At 39.2% G+C, this 21,794-nt stretch overlaps 2 protein-coding genes across 2 annotated transcripts in view; one reads left to right on the forward strand and one right to left on the reverse strand.

The window, feature by feature from the left end:
• Positions 1–17: 17 nt before the first annotated feature.
• LOC129786077 (acetylcholinesterase-like) overlaps positions 18–21,794 on the forward strand; it is a 29,157-nt gene continuing 7,380 nt past the window's right edge. Inside the window, exons 1-5 of the mRNA XM_055820888.1 lie at positions 18–705; positions 17,228–17,402; positions 18,440–18,700; positions 20,477–21,035; positions 21,122–21,782. Of these exons, the coding sequence (XP_055676863.1) occupies positions 18,451–18,700; positions 20,477–21,035; positions 21,122–21,782 (1,470 nt within the window). The 5' untranslated portion in view covers positions 18–705; positions 17,228–17,402; positions 18,440–18,450. The remainder of the gene's footprint in view (positions 706–17,227; positions 17,403–18,439; positions 18,701–20,476; positions 21,036–21,121; positions 21,783–21,794) is intronic.
• LOC129786884 (uncharacterized) lies at positions 8,766–13,970 on the reverse strand. The gene has a single exon (XM_055822134.1). The coding sequence runs from the start codon at positions 13,968–13,970 to the stop codon at positions 8,766–8,768; it is 5,205 nt and encodes a 1,734-aa protein (XP_055678109.1).

Below are 21,794 nucleotides of genomic sequence, written 5' to 3' on the forward strand. Positions count from 1 at the left end.
CACGTCACTGCGACTAAAAGCGATCGTCTCCAGTCAGTTGAGAGTTTTTCCTCAAAGTGTCACATTGTGCTCTGTTCACGTGAAAATCGCGTTTTGTGGAGAGGACAAAAGTGCTAATTTTGAACATAAAAAATTAACAAAGCAAAAGGAAAAGCTCTCAGTGGAAGTAAAGAATTTGCAAAAGTTAGCATTGAAGTGGGTAAAAAAAAGAAAGACGTCTCTGACTTACAAATTGTGGTGCGAAAAGCCAGTTGTGAAAAAAATCTGTGAGGGGTTTTTTTTTTAAATGTAAATTAAGTGCAGATATATTCGGAAATTTATTAGGTACATACATGATACATAATGTACAAACATATATAAGTACTGCGGTATTTCTTTTGAGACACTCCGGGTGTATATGCAAATGAATTAAAGACGAAAGTGATTTTGCGGTCAATTTGAAGTGGAAAAGAGAGAAGAGCTTTCTTCGGCATTTTCACTGCAGAGGACATTTTTGCTATATACAACAAAATTTTTCTTTATTTTAATTATAAATTCACAACAACACCTGTGAAGTTCGTGGGGGTGAGAAAAATATTTTTCACAGTAAAGTGGAGCAAAGGAAGTGCTTGTTTATCTTTTATGTAGGACAATAAGTTTCTGCTAACATTACTGTGCGCAAATTTATCGCAATCGGCGACACAAGCGGTGACCTCTTGATAATTTGTAAGTAAATATGTATGTATTGCTATTTATGCATGATATGTGGTGCATAAAAAACATCTGTAGAAATGTGGGGTACCGCAGCGAGCTTCTTCCCATAAAAGTACCATTGCGTGCTTTATCGTATACACAAAACTTTACCTTATATAATTTCACCGCACTACCCCCCACCCCCCTTATTCGACATAGGGTTTGGATATTTTGCTTCATTGTGTAGCGCATGCATACTTTTAAAAATTTTAAGTACATTTACAAGTTTGTACGAGACTTTTTCTTGCTATATATCACATAAGGTGAGCTTTATAACGAAATTCCATCTTTTTTATATTATGTTTATTTAACTTTCTATTACATTATATACACCAAAATGGCGGATGAAAGGTTGAAAACTTCTAGTTCGGCATCTTGTATTTTTTGCTCATTTTCTAAACAAATTTTCAACAAACAGACATCAATTTTCCACCCTACCCCTCTTGGTAAATTCAATTTGTATCAACAATGTCTGCATAAATGACACTCTTCATTTTATATCCATCAATCTGGACCGAAGGAAAAACGGTTTATCTAAAAAAGTACATACTCTATGTACTACTTACATACATATGTGTATGTATGTACAACCCATTGAGTTTCAGACGGAATAAGAGAGAATTGGCGTAATGCTAAGGAAAACAGTGGAAAATGAAATGCGATCTTTTGTGATATTTCCCTTAGACTTACTCCTTAAATGGAAATATTGGCACTGAATAGAGTATTAATTGCTATTATGTAGCAGCATACATAGATAGATCTTTAATTGATTTATCTCGGTGAGATGGAAATTAAGTTGTTCCCTTATAAAGTTCTCGAGGGGTTGAACTGGGAGAACAATGCGGTGATATGTAGACCGTGACTAAATGATTGCATCTCCCAATATGTACGCTGAATAGAATGGAAATGTTAAAATGCTACATTGTTGCATAGAGTTTTTACCATTTACTTGGCAAAAGTCAGGTGTGTGTATACGGTTGAACAATAAAATAGACCTCCCACTGCATCTCACACTTTTTACTATCACTTGTATCTAATGGTGGTGCGGTACAGACATATCTGGATACGGTATGATATCGATTTTCGTGAAACGTATAATACTTGAGCTCAACCATCGCAGGCCCCATAGAGCTACTGTAGCGTCCCGCTTTACATTTATTGCAAATATATAAGCATCTTACCACCCACCACCCTCTCACCCAAACCCATTGTACCCATAGTAAACCCCTTCCTACTGGGTATGCCACGAATAAAGAGTGTTTGTGTGAATTACGTTAATATGCATAAGTCCAATGTGAAATGTGCTTTCAAGTGGAAGACACATAAATTTTCATTCTCACTTCTAGCACCAACATTTCTTTCGTCTCACCTGCAACTCCGTCACTAAATGAATTTTACTCTTAAGAATAATTTCCCTATTACCCCCAATAATGAAGTCTGCGAGGAAATTATGGCGCACGTTCCTTTCCATGATGAATGTATATAAATAATAAAATGTTCAATTTCACTTTTTATTGCGCCATTAATGCATATTTATTTAAAATTCATTCTCGTCCCTTTTTTCGACGGATTTATTTTATATGTTCATTTATTCTCTGCAGGGTCACGCGCTTTTGCACAGGGTAGAAAAAAAAATAAAACATCACAATGAAATTGATATATACATAGGTATGAGTTATATTAATTTTCATATAAAGGATTCTTTTTTTTGTATTCATTTCCCTAAAAAGTTTTATATGTAATTCTGTCACAATATAAATTTCATTTATATCAATCCCATGTGAAATGCACCATGATTTGCATTTTGAGCCAATGCAATGAATGGGCACCAAAATGAGAATTATTGATTTGCCCAAATGAACCACATTTCAGATTTCAATGCATTTTTCCGTAGTCTGCATCCGAATTTATCAATACATATCACCATTGCAGATAATTTTCATAGTAATCCATTATTCTTCCACCAAACAACGAAATGATTGGCTTATCTTATTAATATTAGGCTGTCCGATATTTTGATTTATAAAATTAAATGCCTCCGGGAATTATTTCAGTACATATCCTCACAATCTCTAACGCATTCAATTTCATGCTCAAATTCAAATTGATTTTAAAGGTACCTACCTACCTATACCTGTATTTAAAGCTTTAATTAGAGCTTTTTGATAGAAGTTAAGAAATAACTTTGAACTTTTCATCACATTTTCATAACTTATGTATGTATATGAAAACATGGTGCAGTATAGAAATTCACGATAGTAATCATGGGTAATTTACCTAGTAGGTAACTCTTGAGATTTAATATCCATCTGTGAGCTTTGGAACTTTCCTTAATGTTTAGTTTTTTTTCCGCGGTAGGTTATATCGATTTAGTTTTTATAGCTAGTTGTGGGGATATTTGGATTTTTAGAGGAAAAGTTTTACGATGAAATGTAATGTTGTATATCTTACCCATTCAAATTACGTCCATTCTTTATAACCCATTTTCCACTGAAAACATCATTTTACTACCCTAATTTGGGAAATGTAGGACACAACAATTATAATATTAAGTCACACAGTAGATTTCATTGAATTTGTTAAGTTTTTTCCATAAAAAAAAACTTTTAAGAATATTTTATAATTTTTCCAAAAAGAAAAAAAAAACAATTTGTGAAACTAGAAAATTTTGAAATCAATCTTAAAATTCTATAATTTATGCAGTCTATTGAACAATATATTGGTGGTAACAATACTAAAGAGCAATTTAAGTTTATCACAGAATCTATCAATTATGAAGCAATTAATTGACTATAAAAGCTCACTTAACTACAATTTAAAATTAAAATGATTTTTGGAACAGTCTTTAATAATATCCATAAACTAATTCATTATTTTTTAATGCATTTATTTATGGAAATTGTTAAATTAAAATATTTTTGTTGGTGGAAAAATATTTTGATATTTTAGTAACTGTTCTATATTTTTTTGTGGACTATTATTACCTGCATAAAAAATGATAAAGGAAAAAAAAATATCTGCAATTTTCCCAAAATAAACTGTCATGTACGTTATATGTATTAAAACGTTTTGCATAAATAGTATGGAAATTAATATTTATATACATATCATACATACATAATATAGTAGGTTCTATGTGTACCTAGTTAAATACCGCTCATAAATTTTCCATATATAGCTCAAAATTATAAATACAGGGGTCTACAACTGGAAAAATAGTATATGGGGTGTCTTGGACCTCAATTTAATTTCTGTAGGTTATACCAATGTTCCACATCCGAACTTTATTACAGAGCCACCTCCCTTTTCTTGTGCAGATAGGGAGACCTACATAGGGTCGGCTCCCCGTCTCCCTCATCCCGACTTCCCCTATAATAAGAGGCAACATTACATGAATATTTGTGGTGGAGTAATGTGCAAGGCAATGGTGCTACCCTAGGGGCGGATTTATTTGGGGTTGGGCAATTGAGGGGACAGTATCGCAGTCCGGCTAAATTATTTTACATGCCAACTGAGGAACATAAGGAAGTAATTATCACACAGAAACCACATGAGAGTATGAGATGGTTGGAACATAAAAGAGGTGGTCAAGTACAAATGTCCACACATCAAAGGCATTACCATCGAATGCAATCGATTCATGACAAATTAATTTGCTCCCAGCTGGAATTAGATATTGTTTCGGAGTTTCTCTTGTGTCCACTGCAGTATTTAGCTACTGCATTGTAATTTAATTGGTTTTCTTTTAGATGTATTTTTTCTTCAAATACCTATTGCTTTCCCGTCTAGTTCGGTCACGTAAATCATTCTCGAAAATACGTACAGAAAATCATGGATTCTCATGCAAGATTTACGAATGATTTTTTGATTTTTTTCTAAGGAAATACTTTGAATTTAAGTTTTGTTCTCAATATTATTTTAGCTGTGTTTCTTTCAGACACAGCTTTTGTGTACCGAGCAAAATCGAAAGTCGTCAGATCGGGCTCAAACTTGGGATGAGCACGAATTAGGGTCCCCACATTCCAAAAAACGTATGCGCCAAAAAATTTTTTTGTCCGGCCGGCCGTCCGTCCGGCCGTCCGGATTATAAACTTAAATTGCAAGAGAACGGTAATAGATAGAGACTTGCGGTAAACGGCAAAGTTCAAAAGTCGACTGGAAGACGTCCGATTATGACGTCAAATTTTACCCCCCACCCCCGCGTCCGCCATTTTGAATAACCTCAAAATTTTGTTTTTGCTATATTTCAGCCCCTGTAATAGCTAAAAATCTGAAATTTTGATATGTTGTAGGGGCCATCAAGACCTTTCCAACGATGCCTCATTTTCGAAAATCGGTCAAGCCGTTTAGTCAATATGGCCGCCACAATGTTTCATCGAAAATCGAACATAACTCGAAAACGGCTTGACCGATTTTGATCAACCCAGGCTCAAATGAAAGATCTCAACAAACCCTACAACTCTCTAGAACATACGAAGTTTCAAAAGTGACCGCTAGGGGGCCAAAAATCAAAAACAAAATTTTCGATGAGTTTTCGATGAATATCTCGAAAACGCCATTATCGATTTGCTTCATTTTTTGATATGTTATAGCTGACTATATTATCTAGCTGCATGCCAAAAATGAAGAAAATCTATGTCGCCGTTCTCGAGATATAGCCTTCCAAAGTTGGCATGTCATATCTCGGGTTCTACAAGTCCGATCTTGATCAACTCAAGCGCAAATGAAAGGTTTCATGGAACCCTACAATTATCTAGAACATTACAACTTCGAGAAATGACCGCAAGAGGCGCTAAAATCAAAAACAAAGTTTTCGAAAATTTCGAACTCGAATATTTCGAAAATGCCATTATCGATTTACTTCATATTTTTATATATTATAGTTGAGGTTAAGACCTTTCCAACGATAGCTCAAACTCGAAAATCTATGGAGCCATTCCCGAGATATAGCCTTCTAAAGATTTCTTAGGGTATGACTTTTCAACTTTTCCCGACTTTGCGCGTATTTAAACAAATTCGCGTTCTAGTTTGCTCTCACAAAATTGGTACACTGAAAGAAACACAGCTCTCGTAAGCTTGGTCAGCTTACCAGTACATTTTTTTCTTAAGTAGGTACCAATTAAAAAATTCTTCTGATGAAGTTGTTTTGCAATTTTCACGAGTGAAAAAAAAGAACATGTTACTGAAAGGAAACTATTGAAATGCATTACGTGCTCTCTATTATTCATCATACTTAATTTATAATTGGTATAACCGTTTTAACATGCTAATTATGGATTTTAGGTAGAATAATTATGTACCTATAGGCAATAGTTTGTGTGTGAAAGGAAAAAAATAGTTCATAATTTTGAATATGTGCATAATTATTCATATAATACAATATAATGTAGGCAATTTCTTTTTCAAAGAAAACTTCCTTGATAATGACAAAGAAAAACTTTAGTGGAAAATTTCAATGAACTTTGCGCACCACCACAATACGAGCTGTGAATGTTCCTTTTTTCCTATTCATAAAATTTCGTCTTTTCTCTCTGATTCTGCATAATAAATACATACATATATAGTTTTTGTTCTCTCAGTTTTGTGCTTTTATATACAAAAGACTGAACAAAAAGAAGTTTTCAAGATCTACATATTATTATATTTAGTGTTGTGGAATATGTAGTAAAGAGCATATACATGATATATAATACTAAGCAAAAATCTAATAAAAATGGCTCAAACAGACCTATAAAAAACGAACCGAAACATCTTCCCATTGTTAAAATCGTAAAAGAGACCAACAAGAGCAAACGTAATATTGGGGTAGCTATAAAATAACACACCCAACCGAACCCCATCCCCCCTTCTCTCGTCGTCACATAATCATCTGGAGATGGTGCGTATCATATGTGCTTTTGACTTTGGGCATATTTTCAAATGTGATTTCCTTTTTTCCTTCTCCTATACCACACACACACAGTACCCAGAGAACTACTCTATTTGTCCCGTCGTCGCCAAGAGCGGGTATGGTGTAAAGAAAATGGTTGAATTTTTCCAATTGAGTCCCTCCTTTATATGGAATTTACTCACATCTGTATCTTCTTTTGCGTTCGTGATGTTTCCATCCATACATACATATGTATATATGGTATATATACATACACCTTTTGCTTTGCTGAGAGCTTTGGGAAGGATAAGAAAAAAATCATAAGCATCTAAAGCTCACTGAATATGTGATTCTTACGTTTACTCAAATGTTCATACTGAAAAAAGCGATCTTTATGTATTTTTCTCAAAATCGAATTTACATTTTTCAATTATTTTCTTTTAAAAGTTTTGATTTGATTTTTTTGTTTCCTTTTTTAGAATATTTTTGAAAATCTCCGGAAGAGTTTTATTTTTGTATTTTGGCTCTATTAGTGGTGGAACATTGATGGGGAAAAGAAAAAGAATTAAGGGTTAATTATGTATATAAAACAAAGAAAACTATACATAAAATATAGAACCTCAAATGCAAGATCCGTGACTTGGTGAAATATCCGGTGTAGCGGAAAACTGTGCTATGTGTACCCTAGCTAGGAAGTGGTAACAATAAGATAGAGCTTTCGTCGTCGGTGAGATATTGTCGACGAGGAACTGAAAGCCAAGAGTAAGATAGACGATATGGAAAATGCGCACAAAGGAGTGGGACAACGTGAACGAAACAAAGACATCTCGCGAAGGAAAACTAAATTTCAGGGGATGTTTAAGAATGTGTATAGAGATAAGAATGGCTGATAGCGTGGTATGTGGGTGTGTGTGTGTATTCATGTGCGGTAGTATGTATTGTGTATGTCTGAAGGAAAATCGCAAATGATACAAGAAGGATATTTCAGTGGCAAAAATCGATTTTACTCATTTGACTGTACCTTCGAGAAAATTTTCAAGGTCACTCCTGTGTTCGATTTCACCTGTACTTCTAGGGGTTGAAGTAGCAAGAATTTTCTGCACTCCAAAAAAGACCATGCATATACATAATAGTGATGTTGTATACATATAGTTGGGGAGTACGGTATAGTGGAGAGAGATGCCTGGGAAAGAATTACAAATTTATTGGTCAAACAACGGAAAGTTCTGGTGAGCTTCAGTTGTTTAGTATGGAATGTGCAAATAAGCCCTGTGCCCTTCAGCTGTATTTGCTCAAGTGGTTATAGGGTTGTGTATAAGATGGAGTTGGGGGTTGTGTGCCATCCGAGGTTGGGGATGGGTGCAAAAGGGGTCAGAGAAAAAGAATAAGGGTGACTCGCTCTCGAAAGGAGTGAAAAACAACGTTTTGTAAGTGACAATTCTTCTAACGATGGCAAATTGGGAGACCTCGGTAGTCAATGACTGTAATATTTACATAGGGCACTGGCATAGCACTCTCCCTTGCTCTTTGCTATATAGCGAAGAGATAGAAAGGAAAGCCAAAAAGGAAAATCAATAATCTTGCGGAGCCGGGGGCGAGTGGAGCATCGTTGATTTTTCAAAAAGCTTCCATATCCATGAATGCTTGACTTCTTGGCTATATAGTTGTAGCGAGAAATACCTTTAAATATATATTGGTACAGGATTAGTGGGGAACAAAGATTTAACCTTCCGGAGATGTCCAGCACGGGAGTACACACCTTTAAGTATATCAGCATATATTAGTAATACTCTCCAATTGGCGTGGGAGGTAGATTCAGTCAGAATAACACAGACCTTGAACGATACAGCATAAAATTAATAAGCATCCGGTTTGAAGCGACGGAAAATTGCAGCTGGTGTGTATCTCTCTTCTCCTAGGTAGTGGACGCACTCACTAAATCCAACTATATACTCAATGGATACTTCTAACTACGTTTATTTAATAAATTCAAAGAAAATACAAGTTATTTTAAAGAAATATTAGCAAACACGTTTTCACACATTGAACTCATTTGTAGGTTATGAAAAAGACAAAAAGTAGACATGTTGTCTACCCATTAAAGAATAAAACGCAAAAACTCCGAGGAGTTTTCCTCGGACATTCTCCCCGGGTTGAGTTTAACTCAAGAATCCATTTCCGGGTTTGAATCCACAGGAAGTTTTGCCATTTTGTTGACAGCCCGACATGAGATGCTGCCCTTGATGTTGACGGTGGCCGCTCTAACTGCTCCTTGAGAACCCACATGTACCTCAACAATTCTTCCTAGTTCCCAATCACCACTGGATAGATTGTCAGTTTTGACCAACACCAGGTCACCGGGCTGAAGATTCCTCTGGGAGATCTGCCACTTCGGTCGTTGTTGTAGAGAAGTAACATACTCACTGTGCCACCTTTTCCAATACTCCTGAGAGAGCCTCTGTAGGTACTTCCATCGGGTCAGCCGGTTGGGATTGGTGTTGAGGTAATTTGGTGAAGGAGGCTGTGTCAACGGCCTTAGCGCAATGAAGTGCCCTGGAGTCAGAGCTTCGAAGTCATCTGGGTTGGGAGAGAGGGGACACAAAGGCCTAGAATTGAGGCATGCCTCGATTCTGATGAGTACTGTGGCCAGTTCCTCAAAAGTAAGGAGTGTGTCCGTAAGAACCCGTTTCAGGTGATGTTTCACGTTTCCGATGCCCCGCTCCCAAAGTCCACCAAACGTAGGGGAGTACGCAGGAATGAAATGAAACTGAGTTCCGGTGTCAGACATGAATTTCACAATTTTGTCCTGTTGACGTTTGCGATTCTCCTTGCCTCCAACTGCTTCAACAGCGCCAAGGAAATTTGAACCATTGTCACAATAAATATGAGCCGGGTGTCCACGTCGACCAGTGAAGCGGGCCAAGGCCGCCTTGAATGCTTCTGTTGACATATCCGACACGGCTTCCAGATGAATGGCTTTGGTTGCCATACAGATGAAGAGGCAGATGTAACCTTTCAGAGTTGGAGCCTTTCGCAAGTTGCTGGATCGCAGACGAATGGGACCTGCGTAATCAATCCCCACATTGTTGAATACTTCGTCTGCGGTGACTCTCACTTTTGGTAGATTTCCCATCATAGGAGTTTCCGGTTTTGGCTTCGCCTTGAAGCAAGGGATGCACTTGTGAATCACTGACTTGACACTGGTACGTTCACCGATGATCCAATACCGTGCCCTGAGGATGCTCTGAGTCAGTGTTTGGCCTGAATGTAGATGAGAGAGATGCACATTCTCGATGAGCTTCAGGGTGAAAGGATGTTTTCCGGGAAGCAGAATAGGATGTCGCGTTTCAGGTCCCAACTCAGAGTTCTGAATTCTGCCCGTGACTCGGATAATTCCTTCGCTGTCGAGAAATGGCACCAGAGAGCGGAGCTTGCTGCCACTCTTCATCTGCTGACCCTTCTGCAGATGCTTCAGTTCGTCCGGAAAGCCCTCGCTTTGGACAATCTTGATGAGACAGTGACGTGCATTGTCAAGTTCCTGAACTGAAAGTTGTCCTTTCAATTGCTCACCCTGATACTTGCGTTTCCAGCGGAGAACGTAAGCGACAATGCGTATCAATGTAGAGACACTAGAGTACTTGTGGAAGAGCTCAAGTGTTTTCGGTGGTGTCGCCAGATGCGACGTGACTTTGGGTGGCTTCTCCTCACCAGTTTGAAGAGAACTTGGCAGATCAATGAGACTTGGAGGCCACTGTTCACTGTCTTGCACGAGCCAGGGTGGCCCTGTCCACCATAGATGATGCTGATTGAGCTCCTTTGGTGTCAAGCCTCGAGAGATGCAGTCTGCTGGATTATCGGCGGATGCGATGTGTCTCCATTGAGCTGCAGGAACAATGTCGAGAATTTCAGCACAGCGATTCGCCACGTAGGTCTTCCACCTGCTGGGATGATGATGAAGCCAGTGGAGAACAACTGCTGAGTCCGACCAAGCAGTGACTGCGATTGATCGGGATGAGAACACCTCCTTGACTTTCTCAAACAGCTTTGCAAGAAGGAGGGCCGCACAAAGTTCCAGGCGCGGGATAGATGTGGGTTTCAGAGGTGCTACGCGAGCTTTGGCAATCAAGAGTCGAACTGTGGTCTCATCGTCTTGATTGCATCCTCGAACGTAAATGACGGCTCCTATTCCCTTCTCCGACGCGTCTGAAAAACCGTGGAGTTCCATCACATCTCCATGTGGAATGAAACGAGGCAACTTGACTTCAGTGAGACACTCGATCTCGTCCCTGAAGAAGTTGAATTCATCAATGATTGCGTTTGGCAAAGAGTCATTCCAGTCCGCATCGCAGAGCCACAACTGTTGGAAGATCATTTTCATTGCGGAAGTGACGGGAGAGATGATCCCTAGCGGATCGAAAATCTTCGCCACTGCTGAACAAAGCTCTCGTTTTGTTGTGACCGGTGGAATTTTCTCAATTGTCAGAGCAAGAGTGTCACTGCCGGGTGACCATTGTAGACCGAGGGTTGATATTGACTTGGAGCAGTTGTCTACATCCGCTGGGGAAACTGCCAAGTCTTCTGGAGGGATTTCGTTGAGTACTGCCGATGAATTCGATGACCATTTTCGAAGACGAAACCCGCTGCGGGCTAGGATGGCATGAATATCGTGCATCAACTGCATCGCTGACTCCACTGTATCAGCCCCGTAGAGAAGGTCATCCATATAGAACCCCATCTGGATTGCATGAGATGCCTCCGGAAAGTCCTTTTCATTGTCCAACGCAATCTGTTGGAGGACTCGAGTTGCAAGATACGGCGCACAGGCTGTGCCGTATGTAACAGTTGTGAGACGGTACGTTCTGATGGCCTCCTGGATGCTATCACGCCAGAGGATCAGCTGGTAGTCTCTGTCTGGGAGTGCTACACTCACCTGCCGGTACATCTTCTCAATATCTGCTGCGAATGCGTACCGGTAGGTCCGAAATTTGAGAAGAGTGGATACCAAATCCTGTTGGATGGTTGGCCCGATCGCAAGGATGTCGTTCAGGGAGGCGTTTGTCGGCTTCGTGCGCGCCGACGCATCGAACACGACTCGCAGCTTCGTGGTGGTGCTGGAGGGCCTGAGGACGGCCATATGAGGAATGAAGTATGATTTGGCGTTCTCAAAACATTCCTCCGCCGCCACAAGCTCCATATGACCCATCTCCAAGTATTCTTTCATAAAGTCTACGTAGCTCTGTTGAAAGATGGGCTCCCTCGTGAACTTTTTCTCCATCACTCGCAGTCGCTGGAGAGCTGCTGCTTTCGAGTTGCCCAAGTCCGGGTGGTTGGGCTTGAAAGGAAGATGGACTTCGTAACGACCAGAATCCAACCTCTTGACATTTTCCACAAAATGTTTTTCCACGAATTGCTCCTCTTCCGAGAGGAATTTTGCTTTCGGGTGGGGCACATCCTCGTGTTCCCAAAAGCGAGTCAATGCGGCGTCAAGATTGACCGAAGTATGGAACGACGTGACTTTCGCAGCTTGACCTCCGATCTTGCCGCCCAAAATCCATCCAAAAATAGTCAATTGAGCCACTGGAACGCCAGTCTCGCTGTGTAGAATTTGTGGCAAATTGATCGCCAGCGCATAGTCACCTCCCAGAATGATGTCGATCGTACCAGGAGTGCCGAAAGTGGGATCGGCTAGCTGGAGCGTTTTCAAATGTTGCCACGATTTTGGCTCAACAATCTTTTCGCCAGGGAACATAGACGTGAGCTTGGAGAGCACATAAGCATCCGCTTGAATGTGCTCCCCGGGATCATGTATGGAGGAGAGAACAAGACTGACCAATCCTTTTGTGTGTGTGACGGTGACTTCCCCGGGGCCATTCACACCAAGTCGGCCGTTGCGCCGAGGGAGACCAAGTCGCTGAGCGCATGCTTCGGAAATGAATGTGCATTCTCCCCCAGTGTCGACGAGAATGCGACATTCCTGCTGATTGCCATGCTTGTCCGCTACTTTCACCAATGCCGTTGGGAGTAGAACACGGTTCTTGGCTGACATGTGGTGGGAAGTGATGCTGGAGGCAGGCATGGGTGCCTCCGCAGGCTGTGCAGGAGGCGTCTGTGGTTTGGGAGCATCACTGGGATGCAACATTGTGTGGTGTTTCTGATTGCATTCACGGCACGTCGACTTTGATGGACACTTTTCAGAAATGTGGTTTGTCCTCAGACAATTGTAGCACACTTTCTGAGCGAATGCAAATCGGCGCTTGTCTGGAAGAGTCATGGCTTTGAAGGCATCGCATTGAAACAGCTGATGAGATGAAGAACACTTGGGGCACTTCAAGGTTTCAGTGTGGTGCGACTTCACAGTGCCTTTGGGCTGCGGTTTCTTCTCTTGTTTGCCACTCGAGATTGTGCCTTTGGGTGCCCAAAGCTCCATAGCGTCGATCCTCTTGTCCAGGAAAGCGAACCAGTCATCAATGGAAGCCAAGTCGCTGTCAACTCGCTTCTCTTCCCAAGATTTTCGAGTATCCTCATCCATGAGGTTTTTCATCAAGTAGATGAGCCATGAATCAAGATTGTAGTACTCATTTCCCATATTTTTCAGCTCCCAGATGATCCGTTTGCTGTTGACGGTGAGGTCCTTGAGCGCCTGCAAGGAGCCCTCCTTCATCTTGGGCTGAGCCAAAAACTTCTCAATGCATTCATTGACAATATGGGACTTTTTTCCGTATTGATCTTGCAGACTATCCCACAGTTGCTGGTAGTTGTCGTCTGTGATTTTCACATGTTGCACAGACTTTGCCGCATCCCCTGTGAGAGATAGTTTCAAGTACTGAAGCTTCTGTGCGGGTGATAGGTCATTGTTGGTATGAATTGTGCTCTCAAAAGCGTCCTTGAAAGATTGCCAATTCGAATACTCCCCGTTGAATTTTGGAAGCTCCAGTTGGGGAAGTTTGGGCTTGGCGCCACCAGATGGACGCCCGGAAGTGGCTGCGACCAAATCTCTCAGGATTTCCTTCAACTCTTCAGATGAATTTGTCGCTCCTTGCTGGCCACTAGAGGTGAAGCCAGCTTCCGCTTCCGCTTCCGCAACTTTCTCCCTGACAAATAGCATTGCTTCAGAAATATGATCAAGGTTGTCTGCATATTCCTTTTCGTATAGTGCCAACTTAGCATCATTCCCAGCGTTCCACTGAAAAATGCCCATCTGTGTTGAAATGTAAGCTGCTTTGACCTCCTCGAGGGTGCTGCGCAGGGCTGTCCATTTTGCCAACGACTTGGTGGAGGCTTCATGTAGAGTGGCAACGATGCGTGTGAGTTCTCGCACATTTGCGCGCTGATTCCGTTCTAGGGCGCTCAAAGGAATATTTGATGCCATCTTGATCTATTGCTATATCCCCAATGGGCGGGTCGTGATGGACGAAGGACCAGATATGTAGCGAGAAATACCTTTAAATATATATTGGTACAGGATTAGTGGGGAACAAAGATTTAACCTTCCGGAGATGTCCAGCACGGGAGTACACACCTTTAAGTATATCAGCATATATTAGTAATACTCTCCAATTGGCGTGGGAGGTAGATTCAGTCAGAATAACACAGACCTTGAACGATACAGCATAAAATTAATAAGCCTCCGGCTCGAAGGACCAGATATGTAGCGAGAAATACCTTTAAATATATATTGGTACAGGATTAGTGGGGAACAAAGATTTAACCTTCCGGAGATGTCCAGCACGGGAGTACACACCTTTAAGTATATCAGCATATATTAGTAATACTCTCCAATTGGCGTGGGAGGTAGATTCAGTCAGAATAACACAGACCTTGAACGATACAGCATAAAATTAATAAGCATCCGGTTTGAAGCGACGGAAAATTGCAGCTGGTGTGTATCTCTCTTCTCCTAGGTAGTGGACGCACTCACTAAATCCAACTATATACTCAATGGATACTTCTAACTACGTTTATTTAATAAATTCAAAGAAAATACAAGTTATTTTAAAGAAATATTAGCAAACACGTTTTCACACATTGAACTCATTTGTAGGTTATGAAAAAGACAAAAAGTAGACATGTTGTCTACCCATTAAAGAATAAAACGCAAAAACTCCGAGGAGTTTTCCTCGGACAATAGTCGGAGTCTCCTTGATCTACCGCCACCATTGTGAGTGTTTAATAGAGTGAAAAATGTTAATTACACGCATCAATTGTGTTACAAAATTAAATGACACCCATGTATGAAAGATGAAGATTCCTGATGGCACACAACGTTACTAAAAGGTTACAATGAAACATTTATTTAATGATGTGAAATGCTTTGCAAATGATATTTACTTTATCTTTGATACTACCACTCATTTCACTTCTTTCGCTATATATAGTACGTCCATTCTTGTGCGGAGCTTTTAACTCGTCATTCAATCTAACTTTCTGTGTTGTATTCACATTCTTCGTGAGTAATTGCGAGGAAAAGGGTCCAACGGAGCGACTAAATGCAAATTTGGAATTACCATCAAAATATTTGGCTTTGTTAGAGATTGTGAAAGGGACAAATTCATTTTAAAATCAATGCTTTTAAAACCATGAGCATGAGGTTTGGAATTTATGAACAGTTAATGGCAAAATTTTATGTTCATTCATTTAATGATTTAATTAAATTTTAGTTAGTACAGGAAGCTGCTATTCTTCAAACAATCTCCTCAATTTTAATTAAATTATCAAAGATTTGTTTTTTTCCTCTGTTTTGAAGCTCAAGTAAATTTTTCCTTTATCCTCTATTGAATTTCCGTCCTCCAACAATTTTACATTTGGAAAGTTTTCTGAATTATTTTTATAAGCTCTCCGAAAGCTTTTCAGTTATTCCCTTTTATCTGTTTTTTTTCCTTTTCTGTATTACATATAATATATATACATATTTATTTGCTTTTTATCTTTTTAAATCTCATTATATATTATGTATGTAATCTACATATAGAAAGGAGCTTAAACTGCTTCGGCTATGTAAATAAATAAATCCCCTAAATTTACTTTTATGGCTTATGTATTTTTTGGATATCCTTTGTTTTGGAGAAGAAACCAAAAATTCGTGCAAACCGTGAGGTGTTGTAAAAGGTAAAACCCTGAAATTTTACGCCATATATATGTATATAGCCCGAAACAACAGGAAAATACCTTTTCCCATAGTGCATTCGATTTTAGGCGAATTAAACGCCCCATGGATGTTCTTATGGGGGGATGGGAAGGAAAAGAGAAAATTGTGGAGTCCATGGGGGATGGGATGTGGGAGATGGGAAAAGGTACTCGTATATTAATACACTTTGTTGTTTCTTTTTTTTCCTCTCTTGTATTATTTCTCCACTTTCTCTCTTCCACATTCTCTTTGCTCACTGGCTCCATCATCCATGTGCCCTTCGGTAAATGTGTCCCCCTGTGCTCCCCCATAAGCCGGCTGACGGAACTCGGAAGCAGCATATAGGAAATATGTAGTTGTTCTTCTACGATACCCCCATAATGGTTTCGTGCTCTATAGACACAGTTTCGAACGAAATAGAGAATTGGTTTTCCTGCATTTTCCCCCATGCCCCTGCTGAGCTTTCACTATACACACCAGCACTTTTTTTTTTGTATATAATTTAAGACCCAGGATTCTTCATCTTCACAATCGTTCTTCTCTTATATACAGTACCACCAGAGAATCACATTGTGTGTTTCATTAATTTTAGAGCCGCGTACGCTGTACGTGATCTTTTGAATGATTGCATATAGAGATATTGCTGTTTTGTACATAACATGGACTATGGTAGAAGCTCAGGATGAAAGTGATTTTATTCCAGAACACACTTTAGTTGCTATTTTCCGCTCCATAAATTACTATCAGTTATTAGGATGCAAGGTACTGCGGAAGAAATGAATTAAATTTATTCATAGTTTTTTTTAATGAATCCTTCTTTGATTTTAAAAACGTATTTCTTAAAGGAAAAAATCCAGATAGCAATTTCCAAGAGCTCTGTGGACTTAAGTAATTTATTGCTGTGAAGAAAATTAGTAGAAGGAGCAGTGAAAGTGGTCTTGTCTTTGTGTTTGAATCTTCTGCACTATATATAATTATAGAACCTAAAGGAAAGGTTAAGAAAAGTCTTTTTTACCTTCTTATGGTTGTGGTAGTAGAAAACTTTTCATTTGATTTAAAATTCCTTATCACTTTCCAAAGAAAAAGAAATCTCAACGAATGAGAACTTTCCTTCTAAACAGAGTGGAAATTTTCAATGCAATTCCGGGTTTTCCTTGTTAATTTTGCTTTTTTTTGAAGATGTTTCAACCAACCCTCATACAAATCCAATTCCTTTGATCTACACAGTATTACATTCAACTTTTTATTTCTCTTACATTTCTTGCGCAAAAGCCCAGCAAAGTGATGAAAATCACGTTGATTTTTATCACTTTTCAAGAAATTTACTAGAGCTGTTAGCATTGAATTTGATTTCCTCACGCTTTTTGGCTTTTTATAAAGCAATCCTATATTCCGTCTGCACCACACAATATTTATGTATTGATCTAACATTTTATAATAAACACATTTTCTGCCCTTAGCATACGTCTTCTCTAAATTCAGAATTATTTAACACCTTTCAGGCGAAGCACGTTCTGTAGAGAAAAAAAAACCAAGAGGATTTATTCTTGGTGCCAAAAAAGGAGGGACGCTGAACGAGGGATTCTCAGAGGCAAAAAAGGAGAAAATTTATTTCTTCAATAACTTGGTATCTCACATAATATGTTTCTACATGTGCATTTGAGGTGTTGACGAACGGTGAGTTTAATATTTAATTTAACAAACCATTTTTTATCCACCTTCAACTTGGGTCTCTACATATACATACATATATACCTAAATAGGGCTTTTTTTTTTCTCTATCTCCCAGTATCAAAACACTGTGCAAAAATCCCTCCATTAAATTTGTCGGTTCTAATTAAAAATTTCTTCATCTAAATAAGGCAGACGCTGCAAAAATTCACACGGACTTGAGTAACAATATCCTTAAGGATATTGTTACAAAATCAATTTGCCACGTGAAGTAGCAAAAAAAAATGTAGAAAGTTCCGCATCTTCTTTCGCCATTTACTCGGTCTAAATAAAACCGCACTGGTGGAGTTTTTTTTCCACCATCCTGTGACATTGATTCTAAAAAAAGAACCCCGAAAGCACTTCTATATAGCTAGAGAGAGCATTTAACTTGCAGGTCAGAGCTTCATTAAGTGGGACACTTTTTGGGGAGGATTTGCTCCTCCATATAGCACAATACATAAATAAAATTGTATAAAGCTCCCAGCCTTTTAACAGAAAATTGATTCAATATTTATCTACATTTTAGTATCAAGAAGAGATGAGAGAAAAATTGATTTTGAGGTTTTCAATTACGTGGGCGCAGAGAAATATTATATAAATCTCACAAGCTAAAATACCAATATCATTTTTCCTCAATGATGTTGGTTTTTGATAAAACGAGGAAACGTGATTGCATTATTGCCCATTTTGAATTATCTCATTTTTAAATCTTTTCACAATGTTGTCATAAATTAATTAATAACATGCTCTTAATAAAAAATCAATAATAAATTTATTTGTTAGAAAATAAAATTCTCTTTCGGACTGAATGAATGAAAATCGTAAAATGCAGCTACATTGACGAATTAAATACTTAAACTGCCATGTATAAAAGTCTGGGCGAACTCTCACAATTCAAGTGTGAGGAAAAGGAAAACATTTTTCATTTATTTTTTATTTATGAAATGTTTGAAGTAAATAGATTATAAGCTTAAAAGAAGTTTGCTTTTCTCCTTAAATAGGTTTCTCCAGGATGGAGATACGGGGCATTGTTGTTACCACAATGCGCCCCTTCACTGGCATCCACAGCAGTGTTGACCAAATGTTTGTAATATGTCTCTTGAGTCTACTTGGAGTGATGTGCCAATTGGCGGAGGGTCGCCATCATGACCTCAGCAATACGCAGTCCTTTAAGTCGGGACCAAAGCACATTGCATCCGTAGAAGCGGCAGCAGTGGCAGCTTTAGATGAATCAACACTAGAAGTTTCAAGCGAGAGTGATGGTAAGTTGAGAATCTCACTCTGCAAACATTTTGATCCCTCGCACCGTAATTTGCAACAACCTTCCCTCTAACACATTCTATTCTACACACGCTCTACTACACCCCAAACATACCTTCAAGTTAATTTCCTCAGCGTCCCGTGCTATATTAATTTAGATTAATTTCCCAACCCTCGCACCTTCCTCACACTCGGCGGACAGTTTTCTCGTCCTGATGATGAGGGATAAAATGCACTTGAGTTGAGTGAAATTGTACCCATGTTCCATTTAAATTTTCTCAGTTTTACGATACATTACCTGGGGTGTAATATTTGAATACTAGTCCCACTTTATACGTGCGCGGGTTACCCGAAAAGTTGTCGGGCTACCCTACCTCCCTTACCATATTAAACAGATTGCAAATTGCTTTTAATATTTATTTTTCAGACATAATCCCAAGTGAGGGGTATTGCATTAAGTGTTATCTGGAAAAAACAATTTAGGGGTCTTCTCTTATATATTTAATACATAACGTACCTCTGTTATGTACCCGTATATAACACGCTAATATTAATTATGTATATGTAAATAAATATCTAGCCGCATTTACGCTGCTTCAGGAAATTTCATGGGAAGTTTAAGATTAATTAGTGTGGAATTGAGGTTGCTGATTTTCTTCAATACTCGTGTAAGATAAATTATTGCTCTATTGATCGAAATTTATTAAATTATGAAACTGTCTTTCATACAGTCGATGATGTATATTTCAGCTCTCATCCAACTTTTAACGGAGAAAGTTTAAGGTTTGCTGCAGCAAATTCAATTTCAAGAATAAATAGCTGAGTATTGAACGAAAATCTATAGTTCCAATCTAACTATATGTATATAGCACTTTATAACAATAGATGTGGGGAAATGAATAATTTCAAGTGAGAAAAATCATTAAATTTTTAGATAAATATAGCGATAGTGCACAGGTTGCAAATTAGGAAGTCTTTTTGGGATATTCTATTTTTAAATTAGTTTCTGATGAAATTAAAATTTTTAGTATATATAGATAATTTTTTTAGATGATTCTGATAACTTTTGTAATAGAGCTTTAGATAGAGTGGATTGAGAAGACTAACAAAAGCTCATATAATGTTTTAGAGATTTTTTTTTATTTTTTAGATTTTTCATATGTACAAATCTTTAAAGATACATAAAGTACAGTAGGTACATACATATATGATATATACAATACGTCATATGCAAGACTGCAAAGCGTGTTTTCCATCGTGAAAATTTCTCCATTTTTAGGCCACGACTTTACAGAAGTGCTTTCATAAAAAAAAGTTTAGTGCGCTTTATGAGGGAAATGTAATATGGAAAAATTGCAAAAAAAAACTCAAGTATGGGATTTCCACATACGAACACGTATTTCCACATTTTTATTGCAGTAGTGAAGTTATAGGCTGCCTTATGTAAGTATGTATGTTATATTTCTCTGTTAATCCGCCGTAATTCAGATTTTAATCCACCACAATAGCACGGGGTGTATCTCTTGCGATATTTACCTTAACCCTGGGGCATCGTCCCTTTCATGCCGCACAAATGCTTGGGGTGCTGTTTTTTTCGTGTGTACCCCCAAAGGGAGGGGGTGGTCAGCAGAGATATAGCGTGTCACACACAAATTCCCGAAAGCTTCCCCGTGTGTATAATAAAAATTCACAATGTAATACCTTTCTGTGAGGAAAAGGCAAAGGCGATATTGTATGGGGTGTATAAAGTAAATGTATATCGTTCTCTTCCTGCACAGATACAATTTTTACCCCCTATCTTGGTCATGGCGATGCAGTGAGAGTGGTGGATGCGGAATTGGGTACACTGGAGCGTGAAGGTGTATCCGCTGGGAATGACGGAACGTCCCAGCCGCGACGTCGCAACATCAGCCGGCGCGAATCAAATCCAGACGCCGAGGAGAATGATCCACTTATTGTAACAACAGACAAAGGGAAGGTACGAGGTGTTACATTAACATCTCCAACGGGTAAGAAGGTGGACGCGTGGATGGGGATTCCGTACGCACAGCCACCTGTTGGTGCAATGCGCTTCCGACATCCACGACCGGCAGAACGGTGGTCTGGAATCCGCAATGCCACAACCCCGCCAAATACGTGTGTTCAAATTGTCGATACGCTCTTCGGCGACTTCCCGGGCGCCACTATGTGGAATCCCAATACAAACCTCACGGAGGATTGCCTCTATATTAATGTCGCAGTACCACATCCGCGTCCCAAAAATTCACCCGTTATGCTATGGATCTTTGGTGGTGGCTTTTACTCAGGAACATCCACACTGGATGTGTACGATCACAGGTGAGTTAGATGATCCTTAAAAAAAGATCTTTAAAAAAAGAATGTCAATAAGATTGGAAAGCTCATTTGAAATTCATTTTTTTCAGAACCTTGGTTGCGGAGGAGAATATCATTCTAGTATCGATGCAGTATCGTGTAGCTAGTTTGGGTTTCCTCTATCTCGGTACCCCGGATGCTCCTGGCAATGCTGGTCTGTTTGACCAAAATCTAGCCCTTCGGTGGGTCCGGGATAATATTCATAGGTTTGGGGGTGATCCTACGCGTGTTACACTCTTCGGTGAAAGTGCCGGAGCAGTGTCGGTTTCCATGCATCTCCTGTCGGCCTTATCTCATGACCTATTTCAACGAGCGATCCTCCAGAGTGGCTCACCAACGGCGCCGTGGGCCCTTATAACGCGCGAAGAGGCCATTAACCGTGCCCTAAGGCTAGCTGATGCTGTGGAGTGTCCACATGATCGCGATAACTTGCCAGAAGTGGTGGAATGTCTTCGTGGGAGGGATGCAAAGCAACTTGTGAACAATGAATGGAATAACCTTGGTATATGCGAATTTCCCTTTGTTCCCGTTGTCGATGGTGCTTTCCTCGATGAGACACCTCAGAGATCCTTGGCGACAGGACGTTTCAAGAAAACTGACATCCTCACAGGCAGTAACACCGAGGAAGGATACTATTTCATCATTTACTACCTAACTGAATTACTGAGAAAGGAGGAGGGTATCACTGTAACCCGCGAAGAGTTCCTTAAGGTAAGGCGAAAC

The sequence above is a fragment of the Lutzomyia longipalpis genome, chromosome 1, assembly GCF_024334085.1.
Source record: "Lutzomyia longipalpis isolate SR_M1_2022 chromosome 1, ASM2433408v1".
NCBI lineage: Eukaryota > Metazoa > Arthropoda > Insecta > Diptera > Psychodidae > Lutzomyia > Lutzomyia longipalpis.